The sequence below is a fragment of the Watersipora subatra genome, chromosome 3 (assembly GCF_963576615.1).
Source record: "Watersipora subatra chromosome 3, tzWatSuba1.1, whole genome shotgun sequence".
In the NCBI taxonomy this organism is placed as follows: domain Eukaryota; kingdom Metazoa; phylum Bryozoa; class Gymnolaemata; order Cheilostomatida; family Watersiporidae; genus Watersipora; species Watersipora subatra.
Window position 1 is genome coordinate 68215507 of NC_088710.1, and position 27049 is coordinate 68242555.

General features: G+C 37.8%; 2 protein-coding genes across 2 annotated transcripts in view; one reads left to right on the forward strand and one right to left on the reverse strand.

Moving 5' to 3' along the window:
* Positions 1-3: 3 nt before the first annotated feature.
* Positions 4-534, reverse strand: LOC137390924 (uncharacterized). Its single transcript, XM_068077239.1, has one exon. The coding sequence runs from the start codon at positions 532-534 to the stop codon at positions 4-6; it is 531 nt and encodes a 176-aa protein (XP_067933340.1).
* Positions 535-2893: 2359 nt separating this feature from the next.
* Positions 2894-27049, forward strand: part of LOC137390926 (uncharacterized) — a 29166-nt gene continuing 5010 nt past the window's right edge. The window contains exons 1-18 of the mRNA XM_068077240.1: positions 2894-2925; positions 3571-3722; positions 3852-3919; positions 11706-11864; positions 12055-12475; positions 13263-13373; positions 13512-13603; positions 14054-14187; positions 14915-15083; positions 15504-15644; positions 15739-15871; positions 21583-21711; positions 21813-21914; positions 22123-22274; positions 23132-23288; positions 25844-26028; positions 26117-26299; positions 26796-26934. Coding sequence (XP_067933341.1) covers positions 2894-2925; positions 3571-3722; positions 3852-3919; positions 11706-11864; positions 12055-12475; positions 13263-13373; positions 13512-13603; positions 14054-14187; positions 14915-15083; positions 15504-15644; positions 15739-15871; positions 21583-21711; positions 21813-21914; positions 22123-22274; positions 23132-23288; positions 25844-26028; positions 26117-26299; positions 26796-26934 — 2659 coding nt within the window. The remainder of the gene's footprint in view (positions 2926-3570; positions 3723-3851; positions 3920-11705; positions 11865-12054; positions 12476-13262; positions 13374-13511; positions 13604-14053; positions 14188-14914; positions 15084-15503; positions 15645-15738; positions 15872-21582; positions 21712-21812; positions 21915-22122; positions 22275-23131; positions 23289-25843; positions 26029-26116; positions 26300-26795; positions 26935-27049) is intronic.

Genomic DNA, 27049 nt, shown 5'->3' on the forward strand with positions numbered 1-27049 from the left:
CGCTTACCTCATCACTGCCTCATCGGTCGCAGCAATCTTTAACAACTTTTCTAATGTCAAACTCGAACCCTCTTCCAAAAGCTTCCTACGTGATGCAACAGACCTGCATTTCTCTATAACTTGGTCTCTGATCATATCATCCACTTGGTCAAATTCACACGTTTTTGCTAGCTGTCTGAGTCTCGTAACATATTCAGACACCGTCTCCTCCTGTTTAAACTCTGTGCGGCGAAACACAGAGCGTTTGTAAGGTACATTTGTCTTAGGTAAGAAATAATCATTCAAAGTGGCTAATGCCCTCTCGTAATCTTCAGCCCCTTCATCCTTCAATGTTAGTACATCAAAGATATCTTGTACCTCATCGCCCGCCAAATCCAGCAACAAAGCTTTTTTTCTACTCACACTAGTGATACCCCGTGCCTCTACATGATAGCAGAGAGCCCGTCGCCACCTCTTCCATCTCGACCCAACTGTCAACGGGTCTTCTGAAACCAGAAAATGTCTCAACGATGAGCCCTGTTGAGCATCAGCCATCTGAGTTTATTCTCGTCACCAATTATTGTAGTGTATATTGTGGTACTAGCTTTATTGCTGGCTAACTGTAAACTGCTCTGCTATAGCAAAAATCATCCAACAGGATGTCATAGTAAAGGGCAGGACAGGCAGCAATCAAAAGCCCATACACAAACATTGCAAAACATGTGAGTCAAACCACAACAGAACATAACACCTGCCATGTTTTTTTGTAAATGCTGTTAAAAAAAATCTCCACTCTATATTTATATCCTGCTGTCGCTAATGACCCTTTACGACCACCCATCCTTTACCACTAAATGTTATACACCAACTACCCCATTCCTACATCTGTATTTCTTTGACAGGTACGCCGTGCCGTATTGTTTTGTCAATCTTGGATAGTGGCTGATGGATTACCTAATTTAACTAAACACAGCATGGCTCACTTAACTCTGAGATGGAGACCAATTATAGCCACTGTAGGAAATTAATGGCGTGCCTCACTTCATTTAATGAAAATTGACTTTTGAATTTTTTTTAGGATAAACTCTACTAAAAAATAGACACGGCACATACCAGAAAATGAACTCACTTAAAACTGTCGACTTCTATTATGACTTTCTTTTTTTAGGATAAGACAGGGTAGTGATGAACACAGATGCTTGGACAAATTTCTTTCTGTAGTTAGATCCAACAATGGAGAATGAAAATTTCTTACACACAACTGAGTCATGCATGTTATAACGTGTATTTTTGTGATTTTAGAACTTTGAGAGGCACGCCAGTTTTTGCTGTAATGTTATGTGAAGTTTCTATTTCAACATTTAGCTTTCTTTCCTGACCATGAAACCAATGACTACCCGCCGCTTACAACCACCCATACATACTGACACACGGGAGGACCCGTTTACTTTGCCAAGGGAGACGCAATACAAACACCAGGACAATAATACGTGATTTCGAAAGGACACTTGACACTCGCCTATACCACAAGGCAAACTAACAACCATTTACTTTTACTACTAACACATACCTTATTGCTCTGAGAAAATCAAAAAAAAATTTCATGTTTTACTTTCAACATCTTTATGGGTTTGGATTTTATTCATGGTTTTGTTTTTACGAATTATTATATAATTTTTTTAATTAACTTGGGTACATGGGTTTTAAATATCGTTATTCTAACCATAACTTTATAACTTCATTTCACTTTATATATTCTGTATATTTTACTACCATTATGCCAACAGCAACGTTACAACGGAATACTGATACCGATATGAGGACATATCGTTCTTTAACAATGGGAGAAATGTTGTATGGAGATACAATGAAAACAAGATACCAGCAGGGAATGCAGCCAGACCACAGGATAAGCATATAATTCCTACAAGCAGCAAGACACCTAAGAGACATCAAAAGATTCTCTAATTGGAAACATCAGAATTAGAAGACATCAATCTTGGAAACTGCGTCAACACCACCTGTGGAAGCCGCCAAAGGAATTTCGAAGTAATTACATTTACCGACCACCACCCAGCACAACCAAAAATAACTGAACTCACCATCACCCTGAGCTGGTACTTTTCCCTGACGTGTCACAAGTGCTAACGGAAACAATATTATGCAATCCTCGCTCCGAGACACAGAGAGAGCGCTCTTCAGATGACGTATCCAAAGACAGTGTTCCCTCCTATGGACTTACTCCTACAACACGAAATATAATACGAACATTATATGTACCCGTCCTCAGGCTATCCTGAATGCCTATAAAAGCGAACAATTTTAGTAGCTCATCCCCTTTTGACAGTGACACTTGTAGACGTACAAGACAAGCTTAAGAGCCTATACAGCTGTTGGCTTAAGAGATTATTTACTTAGCTTTACTACTTGTTATCTATCTTATATTCTAGAATTTTGCTACTTCTGTATTGGGTTTTGGTTCATAAGAATAAAGGATATTTGATTGCTATAATCAACCTCTGAAACTGAGCATAGCTAGACTTGCACTAAAGATCTAGGTCAAGTCCTATAATTTGAACTCTCCACTCTTGGAAAACCATAACAACAAGGCGGCTTGCCTAAACATAATAAATCACATTGGTATAGTTTAGATTGAAGTGGAACTGGTAGTTATTAATCATTGATGTTAGTGTGGTATTCAAGTGAAGCAAATTTCTTAAATACGCATATAACATAGTTATATGAATGTGTCGGTGTACGTTGGAACTACGGTTAGCTAGTTTACACTTACGGAGTATCCATGCGAGTAGATTTATGGCCACTGTTAATATTGCCAGCAATGGAACCCATTTGGGTATGTCCCAGGTGGTCCTCATTTTTGAATTCTTATTATTCTTTTCTGGGGAAGAGAATAATGCAGCTGAAGGTGCGGGGAGTAGCGAAAAGGTAAATAAATAACCAACAAAAGAAAGAAAAAAAAAAGAAAACTTAACGTCGTTTGAGAATTAACAGGGTTTTGTAATGCCGTTCATGATGAGTAAATTGTAGTGGTAGTGGATAGGTAGTGGATAATACTGCAACAAGGTTAGACATAGTTAGACACTTGTGGGGCATTATTAGTACAAATAGGTTTGAGATAGAGTGAGATTTGTATTGCTTCCCTTGCTCGCCGAACCTGGCCGTCCATGTTCTGAACATGAAGCGACCAGTACTCTGGCAGTATCGCCCCTTGAGAGTCAGGCGCTGACTGTTATTGTTGGGGAGGGGTGAGACACCCCCTTGTGTGTGTGTGAACATGTTATATTTTTCAGGATATTGGCTAAATATAGGCAGCAGACTCATAGAAAGGAGAGACCTGGTGTGCTGGACAATGGTTTTTTACGACATAGCTAACCAAACCAGCTGTGTTGGACAACAGGCAACAGAGATAAATATTATGTAAACTGCTGTAAATTGCTTGGATAAACAATAATGCAGCTTTGATCTCAGCAGGTTTCTGTTTATCTAAAAGTCTGGCTTTAAGCATCTCTCATGTACAGTGAAAAAAGAACAATATTTATGTATTGACATATTTTGTTGGTTTGTTTGTAGGCATGTTTGCATTACTGGATTGGTGTGTGTTGTTGATGTAGTGCTCAGTTTAGTTGAGAAGCTACTGAAGCCTGGTCATTTAGATTACTTGCTGATGTACAAGTTCTCACAGGACCATCTAGAGTTGTTCTTTGATGCTGTGCGGAGGTTTGGTATGTAGTACAGTGCTTGTTAATTCATCTCATATAAGTATAGCTGAAAACGCACAAACATGTATTATGCTTTGCAGTATGTGATTTCACCTGCTGGATGTAGTTTTTTAGACCACACACTGCTTTCAGGCAAAATAGATCAAGTGGGCCAAATCAAGGATGATACAAAAATTGTTATCATCAAGCTTCAAGATAATGTGCGTCAAAACCTAAATATAATCAATTCATATATTTCTGGACACCATGATATTGCTCGACTATGAATCTATTTTCTTGGTGTGTTTGATTGTAATGGGAACATTTGGCTGATACCTTAACTGTCTAACCATTTTCTTTTAAATATCATTATTCAGTCCATATTTGAGCGCCATTTCCATTTTATTTCCAATTGCAACAAAGGATAACTGTTATTATTTCAGGAGGCTGGAACAACAACTCATCAGTAGAGCAGTTCGAGCATATCTTTAGCCGCGTGGTTACAAGATGTGTTGTTACATCAGGAGCTACTGGTATAATGTCAGATCTATGGATGACACTGCATTGTTACAAGCTTCTACTACCTATGTGCCACCAACCGTTGGTAGGGAAGATAATGTTGAAGATTTTATTGACAAACAAACTGTGCTTCCCGAAGGAATGCTAAACATTGCATCACATCCTGTTCTTGGTAACATTGCTGTATATATATCTGGTTGGCTTGTCAGAAAACTGCTTAAAACTTGCGTTGGGAGTCATGTAGACTCTCCCTAATTCAGTCTAAGGAAATTAGCAAATATGATGATATTGATATTCTGTTAAGAGTTAAGAACAACGGTGGCTTGATTTCTCTTTCTGATGGTGTTGTAACAACTGTTCTTTGCACCAAAAAGTATCTGAAAGCGGCTACATCAGCAAATCAATGTCTGAAATATCCCAAGATTCTGGAGTGTGTACAAGAAGAGATTGCACGCTATGATATATTTGAATTAAAGCAACATTGTACTGACACTTGTAGGAATTAATCATCACTTCTCACTACTAGCTTTAGTGGTGGAAACATACTTTGATTTAAGACAGCACCCCTTTGCCAACTTAAGAAACCTAGATTTACATAAAGTGAACATCAGACAAAATGCTACAAAAATCATATTATTTAGAGGACAGTAAACTGTTATTTCGCTATGACATAAGTTGTCTATAGCCAGTTTAAGTTGGTATTTATTTTTAAGACTACTTTTTATATATGCATACAAATTGTACAGTTTGCAGGCATGTAGTAGTTCAATTTATTATATAATTTGTATATACTATAATGCTATTAGACGTTATATTAGGATCATCAGAGCATCTGACTCATTAATTTTTTATGCATGGATCATTTATTTTCTGAATCACAACCAATTTTGATGATCACGTATACTGTAATTAAGATTTATAGTTTGCTTTATATATGCATACAATTTGTACAGTTCAAAGACATTTAGTTGTTGAATTTATTGTATACTTTTTATATATAATGCTATTAGACATTGTATTAGCATCCGAGCATCTAACTCATCTTCTATGTATAGATCATTTATTTTCTAAATAACAAATAAATTTTGTGGTCAAGCATACCGTAGTTAAGGTTTATAATTTGCAATTGGTCTATTTCAACGAATAAGATATATTGAGTGTTTGGATCTACTGGCGCAATAGCTAAAGCTAATCTAGGCTCGAGGCCAATCCGATCACTTTTCAAACAAAGCAATGTAAGTTGCAAGATTTTAGTCAAATGTATACAACAGTTTTGGCCAGTTTTCTGCTTTTGGTGATATAAACAACTATTGTGATCTTTTATTAGATAGTCAATCAGTTTTAAAGCTAAAGTTCACTGGGCTGGTAAGGTGAGCAGTGCCAATGATACCCTTAAATCCAGTAGAAACATCTGTTGATCAGAAATGCAAATTATATAGAGCCCATATAGAGTTGTCTGCCTAATGTTGAAACCATGTAATGACAATAACCATCTACAACAAAAACCTATAGCCTACCTAGGTGTGAAGCCTCTTTAGCTAGCTTGATTTTGATATGTAGGTTGAATGAATATATAGACCTTTGTCTTGACTTTAATATATAGGTTGATTAAGATTGGGGATAGATAAAAGCACCAACAAGCTTATTGAGATTAAATGTTGTACACTGTCGATGGGTTGTTATAAAAAAGCGTAACTATGTAGCATATTTAAAGATGGCGCTCTAATTGTGACGCTAATAAATGAACTTGGCCATTTTAGGTGTATAATTCATTGCTAAACCCGAAATAATGAACTGCCATCGGCACAGTCTTGCTTCCTCATAGGGAAACCGCCGTGTTTACTAGACTTGGTCAGCTCATAGTTCCGATAGTGGCAGCCGCATTTATAAGTGAACGGATTTCGCGTCTTTTTGTTATGTGTTATAACTCACTGATATATAGATATTAGAAGTTAAGTTATTATTGGTTATAGTTTAATCGACCAGTTTTAGTTTAACATTATTTAACATTTTTCTTTTTTACTGCTTAGATTTTCATACAGTTGAATATTAAGCAAATCAAATACAAAACGTGCTTCAAAGATATGTTAACGCACGTTAACTGTATTTAGGCTTAGTGTTTTCTTGGTGACATAAGGTTTGAAATCTATCACAATACCAACCTAGCCTTAAACTTTCGTATGTTAAACAGGCACTGTTATCCATCTGCGTTGCTTGAAAGCGCCGTCGACTGTCTCGTGTTTGATTGCTATTGCCAACCGAGTGTTCTTTAAAACTACAGCAAAACCTGTGGTTCTATCCCAAAGTACACCAGAAGCCTATAGCAAATAAATTTTCAGCTGTTTTGCGAAATTTATTAGTCGTTCAGCCGAATTGAAAAACATATGTTTGGTGATGTTAACCTTGAAAATGAAGTTATATTATGGAGTCAAGTTGAAACAAATACTGTGAGTAGTATCTTACCTCAGATCTTACCTCAGATAATTTAGAACACTCTAAAAAACTACCTAGTGGTATAAGGGTTTTGAGTGCCTCATTGTTGATAGATTTGGTTATGAATACTTTATGCACTATCAATATTCCAGCATTTAGCTGTTTTAATTACAACATTTATTTGAAATCATTTATTTTAGGATTTGGGCATTATGAGATTACTGCCCTATTTTTAGGTCTCGGATACTTCTGGGTAGAAAGCTGTTGTAGTACAACTGTTTAGAGGCATATATTGAGGCAGGTTCCCCTCTCTCCGCAGATCTTGTGTGCATTGTAGTTAAAGTTCTATTGTTTGTTATTTCGTCATATGCTGATGATAGTATTTTGTGTCTTTCCTCGTTTGAAAGAATTCTCATCAGGAGAGAAATTCTGTGTATTTTTCTTCTATGTTCAAGGGACTGTAGTCCCAAATCATTCCTTCCCTCTGTTACACCATGGCGACCTTTTATTCCTTTGATAAATCTTATACTGTATATATACAGTATTTGTATTAAGTATCAATCTCTCAATTTTTTGGCTGGTTGGAATAGTTCAAATAAAATTTCAAGCTATCTTAATGGCTACAGAATATCATTACAAAATATTCAGCATACCATAGTTTACTCATTATAACGCATGCCAACTAGCGGCAAAAATATGGCTGTTTAATGTTGTAGCCAATATAGCAAAACGGAAGTGAATAGAGTAATTTTCTGGCCGTAAATACTATTTGAGTTCTTTTTAAATTTATATTTAAATCATGACTGCTATAAGACTATATCTCAGGTAGTCAGGCTGGATTCCATTATTCAGGACCTTTTTAGAATAAAAACAATATTTACAAAAACTGAATTGAAGCGATATTGCTACACAGTTATTGTGGCGGTTTCAATAGTTTTTACTGAGAGGTGATGTTCAAATAGGTGCTTTATTGCTTAAAGCACAGTTTCATCTATTTCATCGACTAGCTTTTTATCTACACCCTCTTCTATCTAAACCCTATTCTATCTACCATCTATTTTATATACTAGCTATTCTATCTAATACTTATTCTATCTACCACAAGCTACCCTCTATTTTATCTGTTAAATTGCTTACCATCTTGCAAGCGAATAAGCATACATACGTCGCTGTATACATACATATATATATATTGTGGTGTGTCTACTTCTGTAGCTTGTGTCTTAGATGTCTACATAGATAAAGACATAGCCTTCTCAGAACTAACCTGTTGCTTGTAGCACAATTTCTAAATGCTATCAAGTGCATGACCAGACTCATGCATGCGTAATATGCCTTATCTTTTTCTCAAGTTTTCTCAAGCCGGTAAGGTCGACCTATAAATACATAAAATATTAAGAAATACGAGCGAATGTATTTTCTCTCACTATGGAAATCTTGAAACCAACTTTTACTAACAAACTTAGATGAAGTATTTCCTTAGCCTTCCCCTTCTTGCTGATGCATTGTCCTGTCATTTAGGATATCTGTGCCCAACTCCTGAACACATTAATGAGGGTTCTTACCTAAAAGCGTAGTGTCACCTAAGCTTGGCTCTATAAACCATGAAAGTGTTTTTCCATATCCGTATCATAGTAAAAGCCCTTCGAAATCTTTGGTGATCAAAACTAGTGTCTTTGTCCCCGTCAAGTTTTTGATCAGTCTGGATCACAAACATCTTTGACCTCTTCAGCATTACTGTTGATCTCAAACTTCCTCTGCTCAACATAATTAGCTGTAATAAAGTCAAACCTATACTATCAAAGAATAATTTTACCTTGTCGGCTACTAGCCGCCGTCTCACCCCCTTACCTCTAGCTGTGGCTACATAGCTGAAGCTCACAGACAGCTGTTACTGGTATCTTTGCCCCGGCTTTGCTTTAGTCGGTCTTCCTTTTGCAGGAAATACCATCCTCCTGCCTTGTCAAAATAACTCGAGTTGTACAACTCGAGTTATATTTACCAACTTGAGTTTGTAAATATAACTCGAGTTGTACAACTTGAGTTACACAACTCGAGTTCATCAAAAATCCAGGCCGAGTTCTTTTAACAGCAACTCGAGTTCAACAACTTGGCTTGAGAACATCTCATCATTTCATTTTCTCTAGCTATATTTTCTATATATGGAATTTATTTTGGTGCATCATTAAACGCCGTTGAAATAATTTCTATGTTCATTTTCGGTGTTCATTCAGTTTCTTGTCAGGTTCTAGAGAGATAACTCTTTTTTCATTTGAAAAAGAAGTGGCCCAGCTCTCACATAGATTGTTTTTTAGTTTGCTTCTTACATTCTACAATTGTTTTTGTCTCATTATATTTATAGAAATAAATATGCGCAAATATCGCCAATATATATAATTTAAATGTGTCTATATATTTAAACTATTATTATTAAATTTGTGTAAATGAGACACTCCAATTACTCACTTTGCTTTTTTACAAACCCATGCTAGTTTTGCGTAACACAACTCGAGTTCATCAAAAACCCAAGCCGAGTTGTACAACTCGGCAACTCGAGTTGTACAACTCGGCAACTCGAGTTGTACAACTCGAGTTGTGAACACGCAACGCGAGGCACTGTAAGGCTCCATACTTTGGGCTTTGTGGGCTACTTGTTGCCATTTTTATCAGCAGTTAAGTTTCTTGAAGACTGACTACAAATCTTATATCGACCCCTACTGTAACACACTATCTCTGGTGTATAACTTACCTGTAGGCCTTTTCTCATTCCAATTTTTTAATTGTCGCTGAGAAATTTTATTAACTTTTACATCACCACCACAAAGCTAGAGTAGCAGTTAGCACCCTTTGCCTTACTTATAGTTTGACTTTTTAGTTTTTGACTTTTGTTTTTATGGTCAGTTTCCTGGCCATGAAAATATCTGTTAAAACCTGAGCTCAGGTTGTTACATCAACTGTCTTCACAATGAGCCTTTTCTTATACCCATAGATGATCACTTTCTTGTTCACCAGGAGTTCATGTTTATGACTTCATTGTTTTGAGCTGAAACTTTTCATTGACACTGTAAATTCTAACCTAGAGGTTCAACGCATTTTTTTCATAAATAGCGTTCACACCTTGCATGCTAAAGCCAACAGAGTTTGCTTCTCCCATGGTTAGCAGTAGCATGTACCATTGCTAAAAGTTTCATGCAACCTCTTATTACCTGCATAATCACGTCCTACCTTCATTTCTCCAATTTTTTATTACAATTTTGAAATTAATGAGTCATTTTCTTCATAACTATTTACCACTATCGAACATTAACAACGAAAATTTGTTAAAGTTGAACATCATTATTAGAATACAACTACCAGGCATCACTTAGCCACACAGACTTTAGAAGCAGCACAGACATTAAAAAAACTCTACAGCACTGAAGCACTGAACACACGCTAAACATTCACATCAAGTTTCAGAAGCTTACAAAATACACTTAAACACCACATTTAACAGAACACACGGAACACAATAGCTTAGCACTTTAAAGAATAACTTGGTATGTGGTTAGTTTTTCCAAGAGATTCCAAACTACGGCATTTTCGTGATGGCTGCCATTAACTGTTATTTTTTGAGCTTTTAAGAGCTTGTTATTACATTTCCACATATTTTACACCTACAACACAGCAGGTTAAGACATGGTAAACCTTTTGATACCAAATAACTGTAATGTGAGTTTTGTTGCAAGTAAAACTTTAATAAAAAAGTTGCTGCGATCTTGCCGACTGCACCATATTAAATCACTCACCACCTAGTAAGAAGGTGAACACAGTCTTCTTGTACGCTGTATATATATATATACTTTATATATATCCAACACCTTAGAAAACCCGAATCTCATAAGTTTACGTAGATAGTTGTGGCCTCCTCAAAGCTTGCGGCCCAAGTTTCTGCAACACAACCCTGCACAACATAGTTGACAGATGCATCCATCTGTAACACTCCATGCCCTTATGTAATTTTGTATGTATAATTTTTTCCCATCTGTATTTGTATGTGTCAGCTGTGTTAATCTTTGAGTGGCATGAGTTTTTCAGTTTGTTTAACTTATGTATGTTTATATTAGGCATCTTGTAAGACAGCATTTAACAGCCATTGTGTATTTCCCTAACATATAACGAGTGAAGGTCGTTTCAAACTTGCTCAGCAAAACTAAACTGGAGGTTGCTTTGCAGTTTCATACTATTTCTAGATGAATACTTGGCATTGCAGGGGTAATAAAAAGTTTTTGCGTAGAAAATTTATTTTTAATTACATATACAATATTTACCGTTATAACTTTTAAATGAAGGTTTTTGTGTATTTCTGTTTACTGTGTATATTTCTGTGTAATGCACACCATACCAGCTGCAGTATAGTGTGCTTACTACAGCTCTATACTGATTGCACAGTCTTGTTGCCATTTGTTGGCCCTGTAAGTTTAAGCATTTTTCTTCACATATGGGCACATATTTTTCTTCTGGTATGGCTTCACGCATTGTGCTAGCTAAAGTGTTAATCGGAAGCTATGAACGATTGGTAGGTGTAAGTAAAATTACTAAGTGCACAATTTATTTTATAGTATAGCCAGTTGGACAACAATAAATCGACAGTATCATTGATAGTTGACAGATAGTTGGACAGTATTCGATAAATGCCTGTCAGCAGAACTGGAGGTTCCGAGTTCAAATTCAGTGCACAGCAGATTTTCCATTCCTAAAACTTGATGGCTATAACTGGACACACAGACAAACACTGAGATTTATATACAATGTATATAGAAATTGTAATCATTGGTCCAATAGTATAACAGCGAACCAAGTAAATAAGGCCAGTGCAATGCAAGTTAAACTCAACAGAGACTAGGAGCGTTATGCATAGGCTATATTTTATCACAGAAGTAATGGGTAATGACTGCAGTTGTTTTTCTAGAATGTTTGCATTTTTATATTTGGTATAACATCGCAACTATCCAGAAATTACTTGTCACCTATATTCAAGAATGGTAGTTATTTGTGTGCACTATTCATTTTTAGATAAAAATGACTTTGACGGATGTACAATTGACACAATCTCAGGTACAACTGCTCAAGGCAAGAGCTACACAGTACAGCCAGTTTCGACAGCAAAAGGCGCTGTCAGCAGATCATGGAAACTTAGCTAAGGAGATAGATCAGTATTTAGCTTATGGATTGGTAGGCATGACTCATTCTTTCATGTAAACTCCAAACTTTTTAGACACGTAAAAAACCACATTAATAAAAATATTTTTACAAATGACCACTAACATCTATTCGTGTCCACATCTGCTACAAAAACCTATGTAAGAGTTTCCTTGTTGGACATTCCTTGCATCTACTTTTTGTTGTTTGAATATCTGCACAGCTAAAGCATGGCTTTGATGAGACTCTGCCAGGCGAGCTGAGCCAATCTGTCTTTGTCCCATTCAACAAGTGTCTCACCGTTTGTATGGAGAATGGCATACAGCAAAATAAAGGAGGATGTCAGATATGTGAGGACATCGTTGGATTAACCAAGCACTCTTGCGTGTGTATGGGGCACCCCGAGGCCTGTCCTACTTGTAAATCATTTTTCAACTTGCTCGAGTATCACCTGCTCAACTGTGAAACATGTGACATGCATCTCTGTACAAGATTGAAGCTCAAGCTCTTAAAATACCAGAGCACAGTGAAACCAGGTCTTGTCGATCTTTGGCCTAAAATCCAGCAGTACATATCAAGGCTGTGTCCACCAGTTATCGCAACTATGACTTCCAATTACAGACCTACTTTTCGCAACAGACTCGGTATGTTGGCTAATATGCCCTGAATTACGTTAGTTGAAATTAGTATGTATTCTACCCAGGTTGGAAAGTAGGCGAGATGTCGTTGCATCGGTATGCACAGTTGTGATATAATAAGTTGTGTTAATTCCAGTGGTATTCACAGCTTTGCATAACTGTAAAACACTATTACCTATTCAGTTCTCCTCTACATCGTCATTTTATAGTCTGGAAATGCGATTGCCGTTATGTACTTATCTTATAATATCCTGGAAGTAATACGATGCTACAGGAGTTGTGTTTGTCATCATCTGCATAGAAACTGGCATACCAATAGATCAATTGACTCGAGTTGCATTTTCTTTCAAACTCTCTCATTAACGTGTGGATGTTTGTGTGCAAGAAAGTCGAGGAAAGAATTCGTCGTAGTGTTTTTAATATTAGAAAATAATGTAGATGGGTGGGTGTTCTGCATGCTGATTCTGCTCTAGCAAGTGTGATTATCAGAAAATTTAATGCGTGATGACTTTGCATAAATTGTTTGCTGCATTTAAATTATGTTATAAAAAAAAATCAATTTTTTGTTGTCAAGCTTGATTGACTTAACAAGGATCTCTCTGGTATTATGATACCTTCAGATCCCACAATTGGCACCAATCTTTAGAGTACCAGGAACCATAAGGAACATTATTTTCTCTTCACTAAGTTTACTACTGTAAAACCAGTTCTAACATCTTTCCGGAAGACCAACCACTTGAAATTAGGCTTGTTCTGGCTGGCTAGTCAAAATGAACCTAATTTTATGTTACAGATACATTTCAGTATCCAAGCATATTTGATTCGGGTTCAGAAACACCTACCTCGCCTAAGAGCCCAAAACTTATCGCTAGAGGTGGTGAAAACGACCAGACAGCTGTTCCAGGTTGGTGCCACCTCTTATAACGATACAGTTTTCTAAAAATAGATTGATGCCCATTTAACTATTGCAGTTCTGTGTTATAATTGCACTGAATACTGTTGCTTTGTGTTCATCTGTATACTTATACCTTTGATATTTCAGTCCCACGAGTTCCTACTATAAGTGGAACAGGGCTAGGCATTGAATGGGAGGAATATAACGCAGATATGGCTGCCATTGCAAACAATTTTGGGGTAAGATCTGGTTCCCGTTGTTTTCTTAATTTGAATGTTTGTATTGGACTAAATGTGAGTGAAACCTGAAGATGACATGAAGTCCTGCTATGGTAATCATTCTGGTAGTTGCATATCTTCTTTTTGTCAGATTATTAATTTCCGACTGATTGACCTGTGGGTCCACCCTAGTGATGACTATAGACCATCAAAAATAGTACGAATTGTTAGCCTGCCAAAGTATTGTCTGGGCTGCAGCGGTGGAATATAGAAATAAAAGTCATTTTTCCTAACCAATTCTTTTACCTCTACCAATTAACTAATAATGTCATGTTTAGTCTATTGAATACATTGGAAAATGAATCACATGACATTTGCGTTGGTCCCATATACTGCTTCAGTCAAACCTTGTAGATAAGCTTCTTTTACTGAATTCTAGAACTTTCTCATCAGTTAGCTTCTATTATGTAGAATACGTTTGAAGTTCAGAACGGACCTCCTTCCAGCACTCTTATTGGAATGGCTGCAGCAGATCATATGTCATTCATGTCAGGTGATGTCTTCATGTCCACAAGCTTTAGTTCAGCTGACTCTTTGGAATCAAGGTCAGCGACCTTATTCTTTGTTTATGGCTACTTCCTCGTTTAGTTCAAAACCCTAAAGTTAGCTGTGAGTTTTATAATCATCAACACATATAAATATATGAATATTATCACACAAACACTTTTTTATACTTTTTTCAATGGATATTCTTGTGTGTGAGCACTTTGAGAAGCTATTGTTCACGGTAGTAGACAACATCATAATAATGACAGTTATTTATGGAACTAATGAAAACGTGCAATAAGTAAAATGTTCTTATTTTGGTTTTAATAATTACTTGGTGAATTTTAAACTTTCACAAACTAAATTTATGCACTATACGTGAGTAGCTATTAAATGATTGGTGGGTGGTTAGCTAGCATACAATTGTCTAAATACATGTAGGTGAAAGACCGCCAACTAGTTTCTGACCAATAAATTTGAAACCAATAAATCATAGAATCATTAGCTAAAGCTCAAGCAATAGAGATATAATAACTGCCTATCGCATGCTATATTCCCTGAAAATTTTTAGCAATGAGTTATTCCAAAGCAGTTTTTTTCATATGGAGATTTCAAGTTTGTGTATTTCAGAGATAAATACCAATTATGGGTAAGCGCACCAAACATGGAGTTTAGTAGGTCTGAGACAGTCAGTTACAGTTCTCTATGGCCCACATCTGCTGCATCTAAAACTATTAGACTACTTGTTTGTGTCACTCACTATCTGTGATCTGGTCATATGAGCAGACTGAAGATGAATGACGGGTACGGCGGTGTGATAATGGGGGAGCCAAGGCAACTACGACAGTTGGCAGACTATTGGATTACACTAAAAAAGCGTTTAGCGGGAGCCAATTTGAGTCAGCGCAGCCGGTCATTCAGAACAGAAGTGGATGGAATTCTGTTGAAGGGAGTGGTGAGTGATAAGTTTTGGTATTGATGCATTCAGCTGAGTTTTGGAGTTGCCATTTCTGTCTCTACAGTTTGCCATGTCTTTCTTTGTAAGATACGCAGTCGATCAAGTGTCATGTTTGAGAACATTTTGGTAATGCGAGCAGGTCTCAACAGGACTTAACAAATCTTCTTTGATGTAAGGATATGATAGATAATGTGGCTTATCCCTACTGAGCGTCACTGATTGGTTTCTATTTTAGTAAAACTATGATATAATGCTGCTATTAATATAGACTAGCTTTTGCTCCTTGTTTGGAAATACCTCTGGCTGAGCCACTGCTTATTACTAGCGAATCTTGTAGCGTCTTCTGTGAGCAGGGGTTAATCTCGGGTGCCATGTTGCTTTAGACTGATGGAATAAGTTTTATCTTTTGAAATGCAGAACAGCGGTATGCAGACTGTTCATGGTCAGTATAAGAAGAATGAGCAGTGGAGAAAAGTGACATATGTAGGGGGTGGAGTAGCTGGCAAGTGCTATCTTGCTGTGGATATAAACTCTGAGGCTCAGTTTGCTGTCAAAAAGGTAGGCAGACAAATAGGTTATTATTTAGGTCTTTTGCCTTGCTGAGATGACAAACCGATGTTGCACTTATGATGTATTTACCCTGTTTGGACAGATAGAGTTGTTGAAGTACCAGAGTGAAGAACTGGAGCTATGGTCAGAGCTTGAGCACCCAAACCTCGTCCAACTATTTGGTGCTTGTAGAGTTAAGAACAAAATCTATATATTCAGTGAATTTTATGCAGCTGGTAAGTTTGTAAGTTGACTTTGTAAGACTTTTTTGATCACTATTGAGTGTGTATGAGGCCTGTATGGTATTTGTACATGAGGTATGGGGTGTGTATGAGACCTGTATGGTATTTGTACATGAGGTATGGGGTGTGTATGAGACCTGTATGGTATTTGTACATGAGGTATGGGGTGTGTATGAGACCTGTATGGTATTTGTACATGAGGTATGGGGTGTGTATGAGACCTGTATAGTAGTTGTACATGAGGTATGGGGTGTGTATGAGACCTGTATGGTATTTGTACATGAGGTATCGGGTGTGTATGAGACCTGTATGGTATTTGTACATGAGGTATGGGTGTGTATGAGACCTGTATGGTATTTGTACATGAAGTATGGGGTGTGTATGAGACATGTATGGTATTTGTACATGAGGTATGGGTGTGTATGAGACCTGTATAGTATTTGTACATGAGGTATCGGGTGTGTATGAGACCTGTATGGTATTTGTACATGAGGTATGGGGTGTGTATGAGACCTGTATGGTATTTGTACATGAGGTATCGGGTGTGTATGAGACCTGTATGGTATTTGTACATGAGGTATGGGGTGTGTATGAGACCTGTATAGTAGTTGTACATGAGGTATGGGGTGTGTATGAGACCTGTATGGTATTTGTACATGAGGTATCGGGTGTGTATGAGACCTGTATGGTATTTGTACATGAGGTATGGGTGTGTATGAGACCTGTATGGTATTTGTACATGAAGTATGGGGTGTGTATGAGACATGTATGGTATTTGTACATGAGGTATGGGGTGTGTATGAGACCTGTATGGTATTCGTACATGAAGTATGGGGTGTGTATGAGACCTGTATGGTATTTGTACATAAGGTATAGGGTGTGTATGAGGCCTGTATGGTCTTTGTACATGAGGTATGGGGTGTGTGTGAGACCTGTATGGTATTTGTACATGAGGTATGGGGTGTGTATGAGACCTGTATGGTATTTGTACATGAGGTATGGGGTGTGTATGAGACCTGTATGGTATTCGTACATGAGGTATGGGTGTGTATGAGACCTGTATGATATTTGTACATGAGGTATGGGTGTGTATGAGACCTGTATGGTATTTGTACATGAAGTATTGGGTGTGTATGAGACCTGTATGGTATTTGTACATGAGGTATGGGGTGTGTATGAGACCTGTATGGTATTCGTACATGAGGTATGGGTGTGTATGAGACCTGTATGATATTTGTACATGAGGTATGGGTGTGTATGAGACCTGTATGGTATTTGTACATGAAGTATGGGGTGTGTATGAGACCTGTATGGTATTTGTACATGAGGTATGGGGTGTGTATGAGACCTGTATGGTATTTGTACATGAGGTATGGGGTGTGTATGAGACCTGTATAGTAGTTGTACATGAGGTATGGGGTGTGTATGAGACCTGTATAGTATTTGTACATAATGTATGGGGTGTGTATTAGGCATGTATGGTATTTGTACATGAGGTATGGGGTGTGTATGAGACCTGTATGGTATTTGTACATGAGGTATGGGGTGTGTGTGAGACCTGTATGGTATTCGTACATGAGGTATGGGTGTGTATGAGACCTGTATGGTATTTGTACATGAGGTATGGGTGTGTATGAGACCTGTATAGTATTTGTACATGAGGTATGGGTGTGTATGAGACCTGTATGGTATTCGTACATGAGGTATGGGTGTGTATGAGACCTGTATAGTATTTGTACATAATGTATGGGGTGTGTATTAGGCATGTATGGTATTTGTACATGAGGTATGGGGTGTGTATGAGACCTGTATGGTATTTGTACATGAGGTATCGGGTGTGTATGAGACCTGTATGGTATTTGTACATGAGGTATGGGGTGTGTATGAGACCTGTATGGTATTTGTACATGAGGTATGGGGTGTGTATGAGACCTGTATAGTATTTGTACATAATGTACGGGGTGTGTATTAGGCATGTATGGTATTTGTACATGAGGTATGGGGTGTGTATGAGACCTGTATGGTATTTGTACATGAGGTATGGGGTGTGTATGAGACCTGTATGGTATTTGTACATGAGGTATGGGGTGTGTATGAGACCTGTATGGTATTTGTACATGAGGTATGGGGTGTGTATGAGACCTGTATAGTATTTGTACATAATGTATGGGGTGTGTATGAGACCTGTATGGTATTTGTACATGAGGTATGGGGTGTGTATGAGACCTGTATGGTATTCGTACATGAAGTATGGGGTGTGTATGAGACCTGTATGGTATTTGTACATGAGGTATCGGGTGTGTATGAGACCTGTATGGTATTTGTACATGAGGTATGGGGTGTGTATGAGACCTGTATGGTATTTGTACATGAGGTATGGGGTGTGTATGAGACCTGTATAGTATTTGTACATAATGTACGGGGTGTCTATTAGGCATGTATGGTATTTGTACATGAGGTATGGGGTGTGTATGAGACCTGTATGGTATTTGTACATGAGGTATGGGGTGTGTATGAGACCTGTATGGTATTTGTACATGAGGTATGGGGTGTGTATGAGACCTGTATAGTATTTGTACATAATGTATGGGGTGTGTATGAGACCTGTATGGTATTTGTACATGAGGTATGGGGTGTGTATGAGACCTGTATGGTATTCGTACATGAAGTATGGGGTGTGTATAAGACCTGTATGGTATTTGTACATAAGGTATAGGGTGTGTATGAGGCCTGTATGGTCTTTGTACATGAGGTATGGGGTGTGTGTGAGACCTGTATGGTATTTGTACATGAGGTATGGGGTGTGTATGAGACCTGTATGGTATTTGTACATGAGGTATGGGGTGTGTATGAGACCTGTATGATATTTGTACATGAGGTATGGGGTGTGTATGAGACCTGTATAGTATTTGTACATAAGGTATAGGGTGTGTATGAGGCCTGTATGGTATTTGTACATGAGGTATGGGGTGTGTATGAGACCTGTATGGTATTTGTACATGAGGTATGGGTGTGTATGAGACCTGTATGGTATTTGTACATGAGGTATAGGGTGTGTATGAGACCTGTATGGTATTTGTACATGAGGTATGGGTGTGTATGAGACCTGTATGGTATTTGTACATGAGGTATGGGGTGTGTGTGAGACCTGTATGGTATTTGTACATGAGGTATGGGGTGTGTATGAGACCTGTATGGTATTTGTACATGAGGTATTGGGTGTGTATGAGACCTGTATGGTATTTGTACATGAGGTATGGGGTGTGTATGAGGCCTGTATGGTATTTGTACATGAGGTATGGGGTGTGTATGAGACCTGTATGGTATTTGTACATGAGGTATGGGGTGTGTATGAGACCTGTATGGTATTTGTACATGAGGTATGGGGTGTGTATGAGACCTGTATGGTATTTGTACATGAGGTATGGGTGTGTATGAGACCTGTATGGTATTTGTACATGAGGTATGGGGTGTGTATGAGACCTGTATAGTATTTGTGCATAAGGTATGGGGTGTGTATGAGACCTGTATGGTATTTGTGCATGAGGTATGGGGTGTGTATGAGACCTGTATGGTATTTGTGCATAAGGTATGGGGTGTGTATGAGACCTGTATGGTATTTGTGCATAAGGTATGGGGTGTGTATGAGACCTGTATGGTATTTGTACATGAGGTATCGGGTGTGTATGAGACCTGTATGGTATTTGTACATGAGGTATGGGGTGTGTATGAGACCTGTATGGTATTTGTACATGAGGTATGGGGTGTGTATGAGACCTGTATGGTATTTGTGCATAAGGTATGGGGTGTGTATGAGACCTGTATGGTATTTGTGCATAAGGTATGGGGTGTGTATGAGACCTGTATGGTATTCGTACATGAAGTATGGGGTGTGTATGAGACCTGTATGATATTTGTACATAAGGTATGGGGTGTGTATGAGACCTGTATAGTATTTGTACATGAGGTATGGGGTGTGTATGAGACCTGTATAGTATTTGTGCATAAGGTATGGGGTGTGTATGAGACCTGTATGGTATTTGTACATGAGGTATGGGGTGTGTATGAGACCTGTATAGTATTTGTACATAAGGTATGGGGTGTGTATGAGGCATGTATGGTATCTTTACATAAGGGTATGCAGTTGGTTACATAATGTACAGTGTATCGCTACAGTATTTATTGTTTCACTGCTTAATAAACCAAATGGTTTTCCCTTCGTACACTAAACACAATTTATCTTCCAGCCAAATCAGTGGTAATGGGATGAAGGAGCACCTATGCACTTTCTACCCTCATTTATAAAGTACTTCCTTGTTTACACTGGCAGAGCACCTGCTAACAAAGATCAGCTCTCCTACTTTTTGCTGATTGGTTCCTGTGTATGGCTGACATGTGAATTGCGCAATACGGTTTGAGCCGAGTGTTAGTAAATGATTGATGGTTTATTTATAAAGTCCCTTGAAATTCCTAACTAGTTTGGTCGGAAGTATAATCAAACTTCTACATACAACGTTAGTTCGTGCTGGGGCATGCTTTGTATGCTGAAACTGATGTAGGCCTATACTGTAGCAAATCTTCGTATAAGAATATACTGCACTTGGTTTAACGCTGTTTCACTGTCCAAAAACCTCCGAGTCCTTAGTGTGTTTTTGCAGAAAATGTCTTCATAAATTAGTATGAAAAACAACTAATAAGAACAAAATTAATTATTTATAAAAACTTAAGTCATAAAGTACTAATTCATCAAAAGAGGTATTGTTACTCTACCTTAACAGGCACACGAATGGAAGGTCAAGTTTGGCGTAGTCTCAGAGGTAGAGTTAGTGATAGAGATACATCGCAATGTGCAATCGCGAAAAAGATATGCAGTATACGATAAGAGCGATGGATGTGAAAACAACAGCTTAGCCTGGTGGTTACGCACTTTTGTTAATAGACTTGCGGTTTGATTGTCGTGAGTTCTAATCCAGGATGATGGTGATTATTCAAAGGTGATTTTCTGTTGCTAAAACTTTACCAGCTGTAGCTGGTCAGACGAATGACACACAGACAAACAGACGATGACAGACAAACTTTGAGGTTTATATATAATGTATATAGAAGAAAAAATTTATGGCAAGTTCTATAATCACACTGTCTGCTTTTACCAAGAATTGTTTCAAACTGCTCTGAAATTCAGTCAGACAAGCTCTCAAACATTGCAAACATGGTTACTCTTAAGAATGTCACATTTTGGATGCGTAGCTTATTGCCTGCTCACTAGTCTGCTAGTACCTGCATGGATAGTCACAGACTAGAGGCAGTATGTTTTATTTACTGGTTGAGTCTGTCAATGTAAATGTACAATATTTCAAGCTCTCTTGTTCAGTACAGTTCGTCAGGTTACCCAGTTAGAAAAATAGTTTAGGCCGGTTGCTTTAGCACAATAGGAAGCACAACTCCCATTTTACTTCTACGCTGTTTTCAGCAAATAGGTTTCTTGTTGTGACCGTTCTAAGTGAAAGGCTATATTGTTTTGTGAAATGACTACGTACTGACTAGAAGCAGTGCTGATTTAAAAGACTCGGACTGTACCGCTCATCTCACAGAGCTAGTGAACCCTGGGAGGCTATTTTAGTGCTAGCCAGTGTTTTTGGATGCGGTCCCACACGTGGTATAATCTACCACAGTTATGCTACTATGATCTGTGTGCTTCCTTCCAGGCACGCTGGCTGAGTTTATTGAGAGCCAGAAAATGCTGAACCAGTGGCTCAGTCTCTGGTTTCTGTCACAGCTTTTGGACTCCCTCATATACTTGACCAAGAAAAACATTTTACATGATGATATAAAAGGTTGGTGAAGTTTTAACTCTATGGCTACATAGATCTATAACAGCTTGAAACCTCTGAAAGCTTACTTATTTTACCTGGCTCTGTTTTCATTTTACTTTTAGCTGACAACATCTTTCTCAAGCCAGACTCATACCAACTAGGACTTGGCGACTTTGGATTGTCTCGCAAGGGCCAGTGTCCCCCTAACATGAATCCCGTTGGAGGTGAGCATCTCTAGCCTGATGTCTGGTTTACCTGTTATACCTGCGTGTCTCGCATTTACTCATTTGAAATACATTAAAATATGCTTTGTTTTCTAAAGGTGGTTACTTAGTCAGTTATAAGCATGAATTGGGCTCTATAGTCAATTTCACCACCGCTAAGGATCACGGTGACTAATTAGACAACGCCCTTCTCTCTTTCCGTTTCTAGGTCAGCATCACTGGAGTCCGGAAAAAGCGCGAAGTGAAGGCCATGGTTTTCCTGCAGACCTCTGGGCAGCAATCTGTACTCTGGTACACATGCTATCCGGGGACCCTCCATGGAAAAGAAGGTTTGAGGAAACCAAGTGGCTACATTACACGGTAGGCGTGTGATGTTTTTATCATAATTAGCTGTTTCAGTAGATGAGCAGCCTTTTGGGTGGAAAGACATAAGTTTTGCATATAATGATTAATTCACATCATAATTAAGTTAAAATTCAACATTTTTCAATTCATTCATCCTATTTTCAATTCGTTTTTATTACCAATGATGCATTGTGCGATTTTAAGTAAACAGTTGAGATATTGTGATTGGCTCAAGAATATTTATCATCAACCTTGTCTTTTTGATTCTGACCACAGTCATACTTCGCCATTCAGTTCTTGTTAAGCTCTTACGGATTTTAGGATTGTGCATATGATCTCCATTTGTCTATGTACTTGAGTATGACACATGTACATAGACAATGTACTGGTAGTTAAATTTATAGTAATTTATAGTAATTGTCCAAGTTCAGAAAACGGTTCAAGTGGTCTGTAGTGTTAAAAATATGTCTCGTACATGAAAAAAATCTACCGTAGTTTTTATTTCGTGAAACTCCCATTTCGTCGGAGGGTCTGGAACATAACATGTGTAATAGGAGGATTACTGTTCGTTCTTTGACTATGTTTTGTTTATATGTCTTCTTCAAGCACTTTACTTCTTTTAAATGTTGACTTCTGCGCATGACCAGGTTATATCAATGAGGTGATATAAGGCGACACTGTAGCTCAATTGTGTAAGTCGAATGGTTGTGCAGTTAGATATGGATCACTTACTATGCCAGTCATTTTCAGGTCCATATTATTTAGACATTTTATACACAACAGGATCAGAGTAATTGAGATGAGCTTCAAATCTAATCAATCTTTTCATTTTCATACTCAATGCATTACATGACCAGTTTTTTATTGCATAGATCGGGCATGAGTCTCCACCCATCCAGGATATACCAGAGAACTTGCTAACTATTGTTGACACGTTGATCAGGAAGGCCTGGACAGTGGATGCTTCGGAGAGACCGGCAGCTGCTGACCTCCTGGAAGATGAATGCTTTCAAATAATCTTTGACAGGCGTAAGTGTGTTTTGCACAAACCTATTTCATCAAGGAGTGAGCCTTCTTTCTATGCATTTGTCAAATTGCAGTTTAGTGTTGGGCCATAGAAGGTTAAAAAATGTCTTTCCTTGTACAAAATATTGCAGCTGACACAAGTGTAGCAAAATGAGCAGACAATTGCTTGCTTTGATGCTGGTTAAGCTGCAGAAGCATGTGATCATTTGAATGCTTTACAGTAAATTATGCTGATTAGAAGCCAAATTGCACATGTAACTTGTTGATACATGTGATCATAGTCTGCTGTTCGTTTCCTTTTGTGCGAAAGTCACCTTTCTTCCATAAGTTCCAAAATTGTACATATGAGTTGCCTTGTGCTAACCATGCATAAGTTCACATTGAGCAAATATGTCTAAATATAATTTCATACAAGAGCCACAGAATCAGTATATAAATATGTATATAATATATTTATACTGTATACATATGTATATAATATATTTATATATAAAATGAATTTTCTGTGCAAAAAATCATTTATTACCCGTACAATGCCTGGTACTCAACTAGTATATATATATATAGTAGCTAGCTGAATACCAGGCGTGGCAGGGTAATAAAAAAGTTTTTGCACAGAAAATTCATTTTTATTTAACATACAACATTTAAAATTTATAACTTTTAAATGAAGGTGTTTGTTCATTTCCGGGTGTGTGTCTGGCCAATGCATAATTAAAATATTTGAAAGCTCAAGGTGTGACTAAAACAGATTGTTGAAAAACATTTTTGACTTCTTATGCTACACATTCGTTCAAGATTTAAAATAGCTTGTAAATAGTGGCAGGTTATGCAGTTGTCATTGACCAAGTTTCTTTACCCAATGAATTTGAGTAACTTGAGCTAATAACTTAGGCTAGTAACTTAAGTTAGTCAAAATCTTTACTATAATAAGAGCCGTGCCTGTCAGTCTGAAGCCAGCTTGTGCTTATAGTCGGGCTTATAATCGTTACGCGTCATGATCTTTCACGCAATCATGATGTTCAAGCATGCTAGTAGTAACCGATAGCATTGTTGCAAACACTGCATAATTGTGTGCGCAATTATTCCATAGTATGGCAAGGACAATGTAGCGCGGTAGTTAGCTCGCCTGTCTGCAGAACTGGTGGTTTCTAGTTCAATTCCAGTACGAAGCAGATTTTTTTTTATAAATTTTAATCGCTATAACTAGACCCTCAAATGACAGACAAGCACAGATTTATATATATACTAGCCAAATGCCCGGCGTTACATGGGTAATAGAATTACCTAATGAATTTGAGTAATTGCAAAGCTAGATCTTTATTAAAATCATTACTAAAACATTACTCGCGTTTTGGGCTAGCTTAACAATTGTTCCGTGTAACAGTAAACAGTACTAGTTATTAACCCCAAGCAAGCGCTTTAAGCATGAGTAGCTTAACCAATGTAATGACTATTTGCCCAATGAATCCATTGTATTCCGTGTAGCTTAATGGTTAATTTCGCTGCCTCTCTAGATCTGGAAGTCCCGTGATCAAATCCAGCGCCATGCAGATCTTCCAATGCTAGATTTTTATTGCAGAACTGGACACAGGGTTTAACAAAAAAACAAACACTGAGATTTACATGTATTATTATGGAAGAGAATCTGCAGCTGCTACATTGAACTCTAGTTTCTATTAGTCGCTGAACACAGATGAAAGACATGTGATACAGATGGTAATGCTCGGCTTGGTCTATCATTTCTGTCTATATTATACATACAATAGTAACCAATAGGAGCCAATGGGAACCGGTCCTAAATTTGGTAACTTGAGGCAAATCAAGTGTTACCAAATACTGCCAGCTTTGGCTACTCATGTAATGCACCATTTTAGTAAAACAAGATACAAAAAGCTAGAATGAAGTTTTATAATCACATGAAATGGGACAAAAAGATGCATCAAATTTGAATAGCAGTTTTACGTCAATATTTATTTTAAATTGCAACTGTAATTACAAATAAACAGTTATTGCTTTCTCTTACCGCCCATCGCAAGCTAGCAGCTATATGCCTTTGATAAAGCTTCTTCGAAACACCTTTTTTGAGGTTAAAACGATTGAAAGATATTACTCATGAAAGGATTATCATGCAATTTTTTGAATAGCCACTAAAAGCTTTGTATCAGTTTCAAGATCAGATGTTATCTGCAGAAGAACTTATTATTTGTCATAACCATAAAACTGTTATACATAGTTTCTCCACTTCATAGTGGCAATTTACTATGTTGTCCTCAAGATGAAGGGTGCTTTCCAGTGACTACATACACTTACACTTCCAAGTGACCACATAGTTCTAATACATTTCTTAGCTTTTTGAGAGCAATTCAGGGCTGAAAACGTCTTACTGTATGCCAAATATTGACAAAAAGTAACAGCGTAAAAAAGTTTGCAAAATTGTGTGCGGAAGACAGCCTTGTTTTACTGTAACTAGCAACTGTGTTCTTTTAAAGTAGCTCTTGTGATTGTTGCACAAACTGTATGGCAAGGTCAAATGATGTGCACACTTTATGTTGTAGACGACTACAATGACCCAATTTTTCGTAGCCATTTCCCTGTTGCAACTGAAGAAGATGAAGAAATGGAACTCGATACCGATGAGTCTGAATTTTATGTCTCCGTCGATGATCTGCTTGACGGGATGGAAAACAAGGAACAAGCAGCAGAATATCTCAACATGATCTGTGCCACCCTCACCGATCAGGTATGCCTCTTCCTTAGCTTTTGCGATTGGCTGTTTTTCACGGTAAACCACTGATTAGATTCAGTCTCACTTTTTTGTGCCTGTTTAGGAATTTGACGCTGTGCCTCCTGGTGCTTTTGGTGGTACACGAACTGCTGGCAGTCCTTCCGCTACTGGGGGTACATCTACGGCGAAGAGGCAGTACAGCATAAAGCGACCTCTCATGGAGAGCATAGTTGAGGAAAAAGATGTTGTGCACCTGAGTGAGGATGACTCACTGCATCTTTCACAGGTAACTCCTCAAATTCTCACCGGAGTTGTCTGAAAGTGTCTACAATATTTGATCGACAGTTATGCTTGATGAATTGTTGTTACAAGGGGATGAAGTGCTCCACGGTATTAGAAGAGAGTGTTAGAGGTTGTGCTAAGGTGTTAAAAGTGGTGTTAAAGGTCTTGCTACAAGAAATGCTAGAGAAGGTATTTGAAGAAATGCTAGGAGAGATGGTAAAACTAATACTAGAAGTAGCCTTAGGGAAGGTGCTAAAGGAGATACTAGACGTGGTAGTAGGAAAAGTACTAGGAGTATGTTAAGAGGAGGAGCTAGTTAGAGTGGTAACACAATATTCTAGAAAGAGGCGTTTGTGCCCCATTTTAGATTGAGCCATCCGCTCCACCGCTTTCATGAAATTGTATTAATGCAGCATTCAGTTACGATATGCTATTTGGTATGCGTAATATTACAACTGGTAATCAATAATTTAACATTCCGTAACTTATTTTGGTTGTAGAAGAACATTCTAGAAAGAAGAGAAATGCCTGCAGTCACCCCACTCGTTCTTCCAAGAAGATCCGCTTCACCGAGTTGTCTGGAGAGAAGAAGTTCTTGGGGTAGAAGCAATACATCTCCATCTCCATCAAGTGAACTAAGTATGTGCTCTTGATGCCAAGTAAGCGGTCTTTGAAGCATGCCGAAAGCTGTTTAAAACATGAATTTTAAATCTGCTATAACAGTTTTTGTTGGTTCTGCGCTCTACGCTGAGAT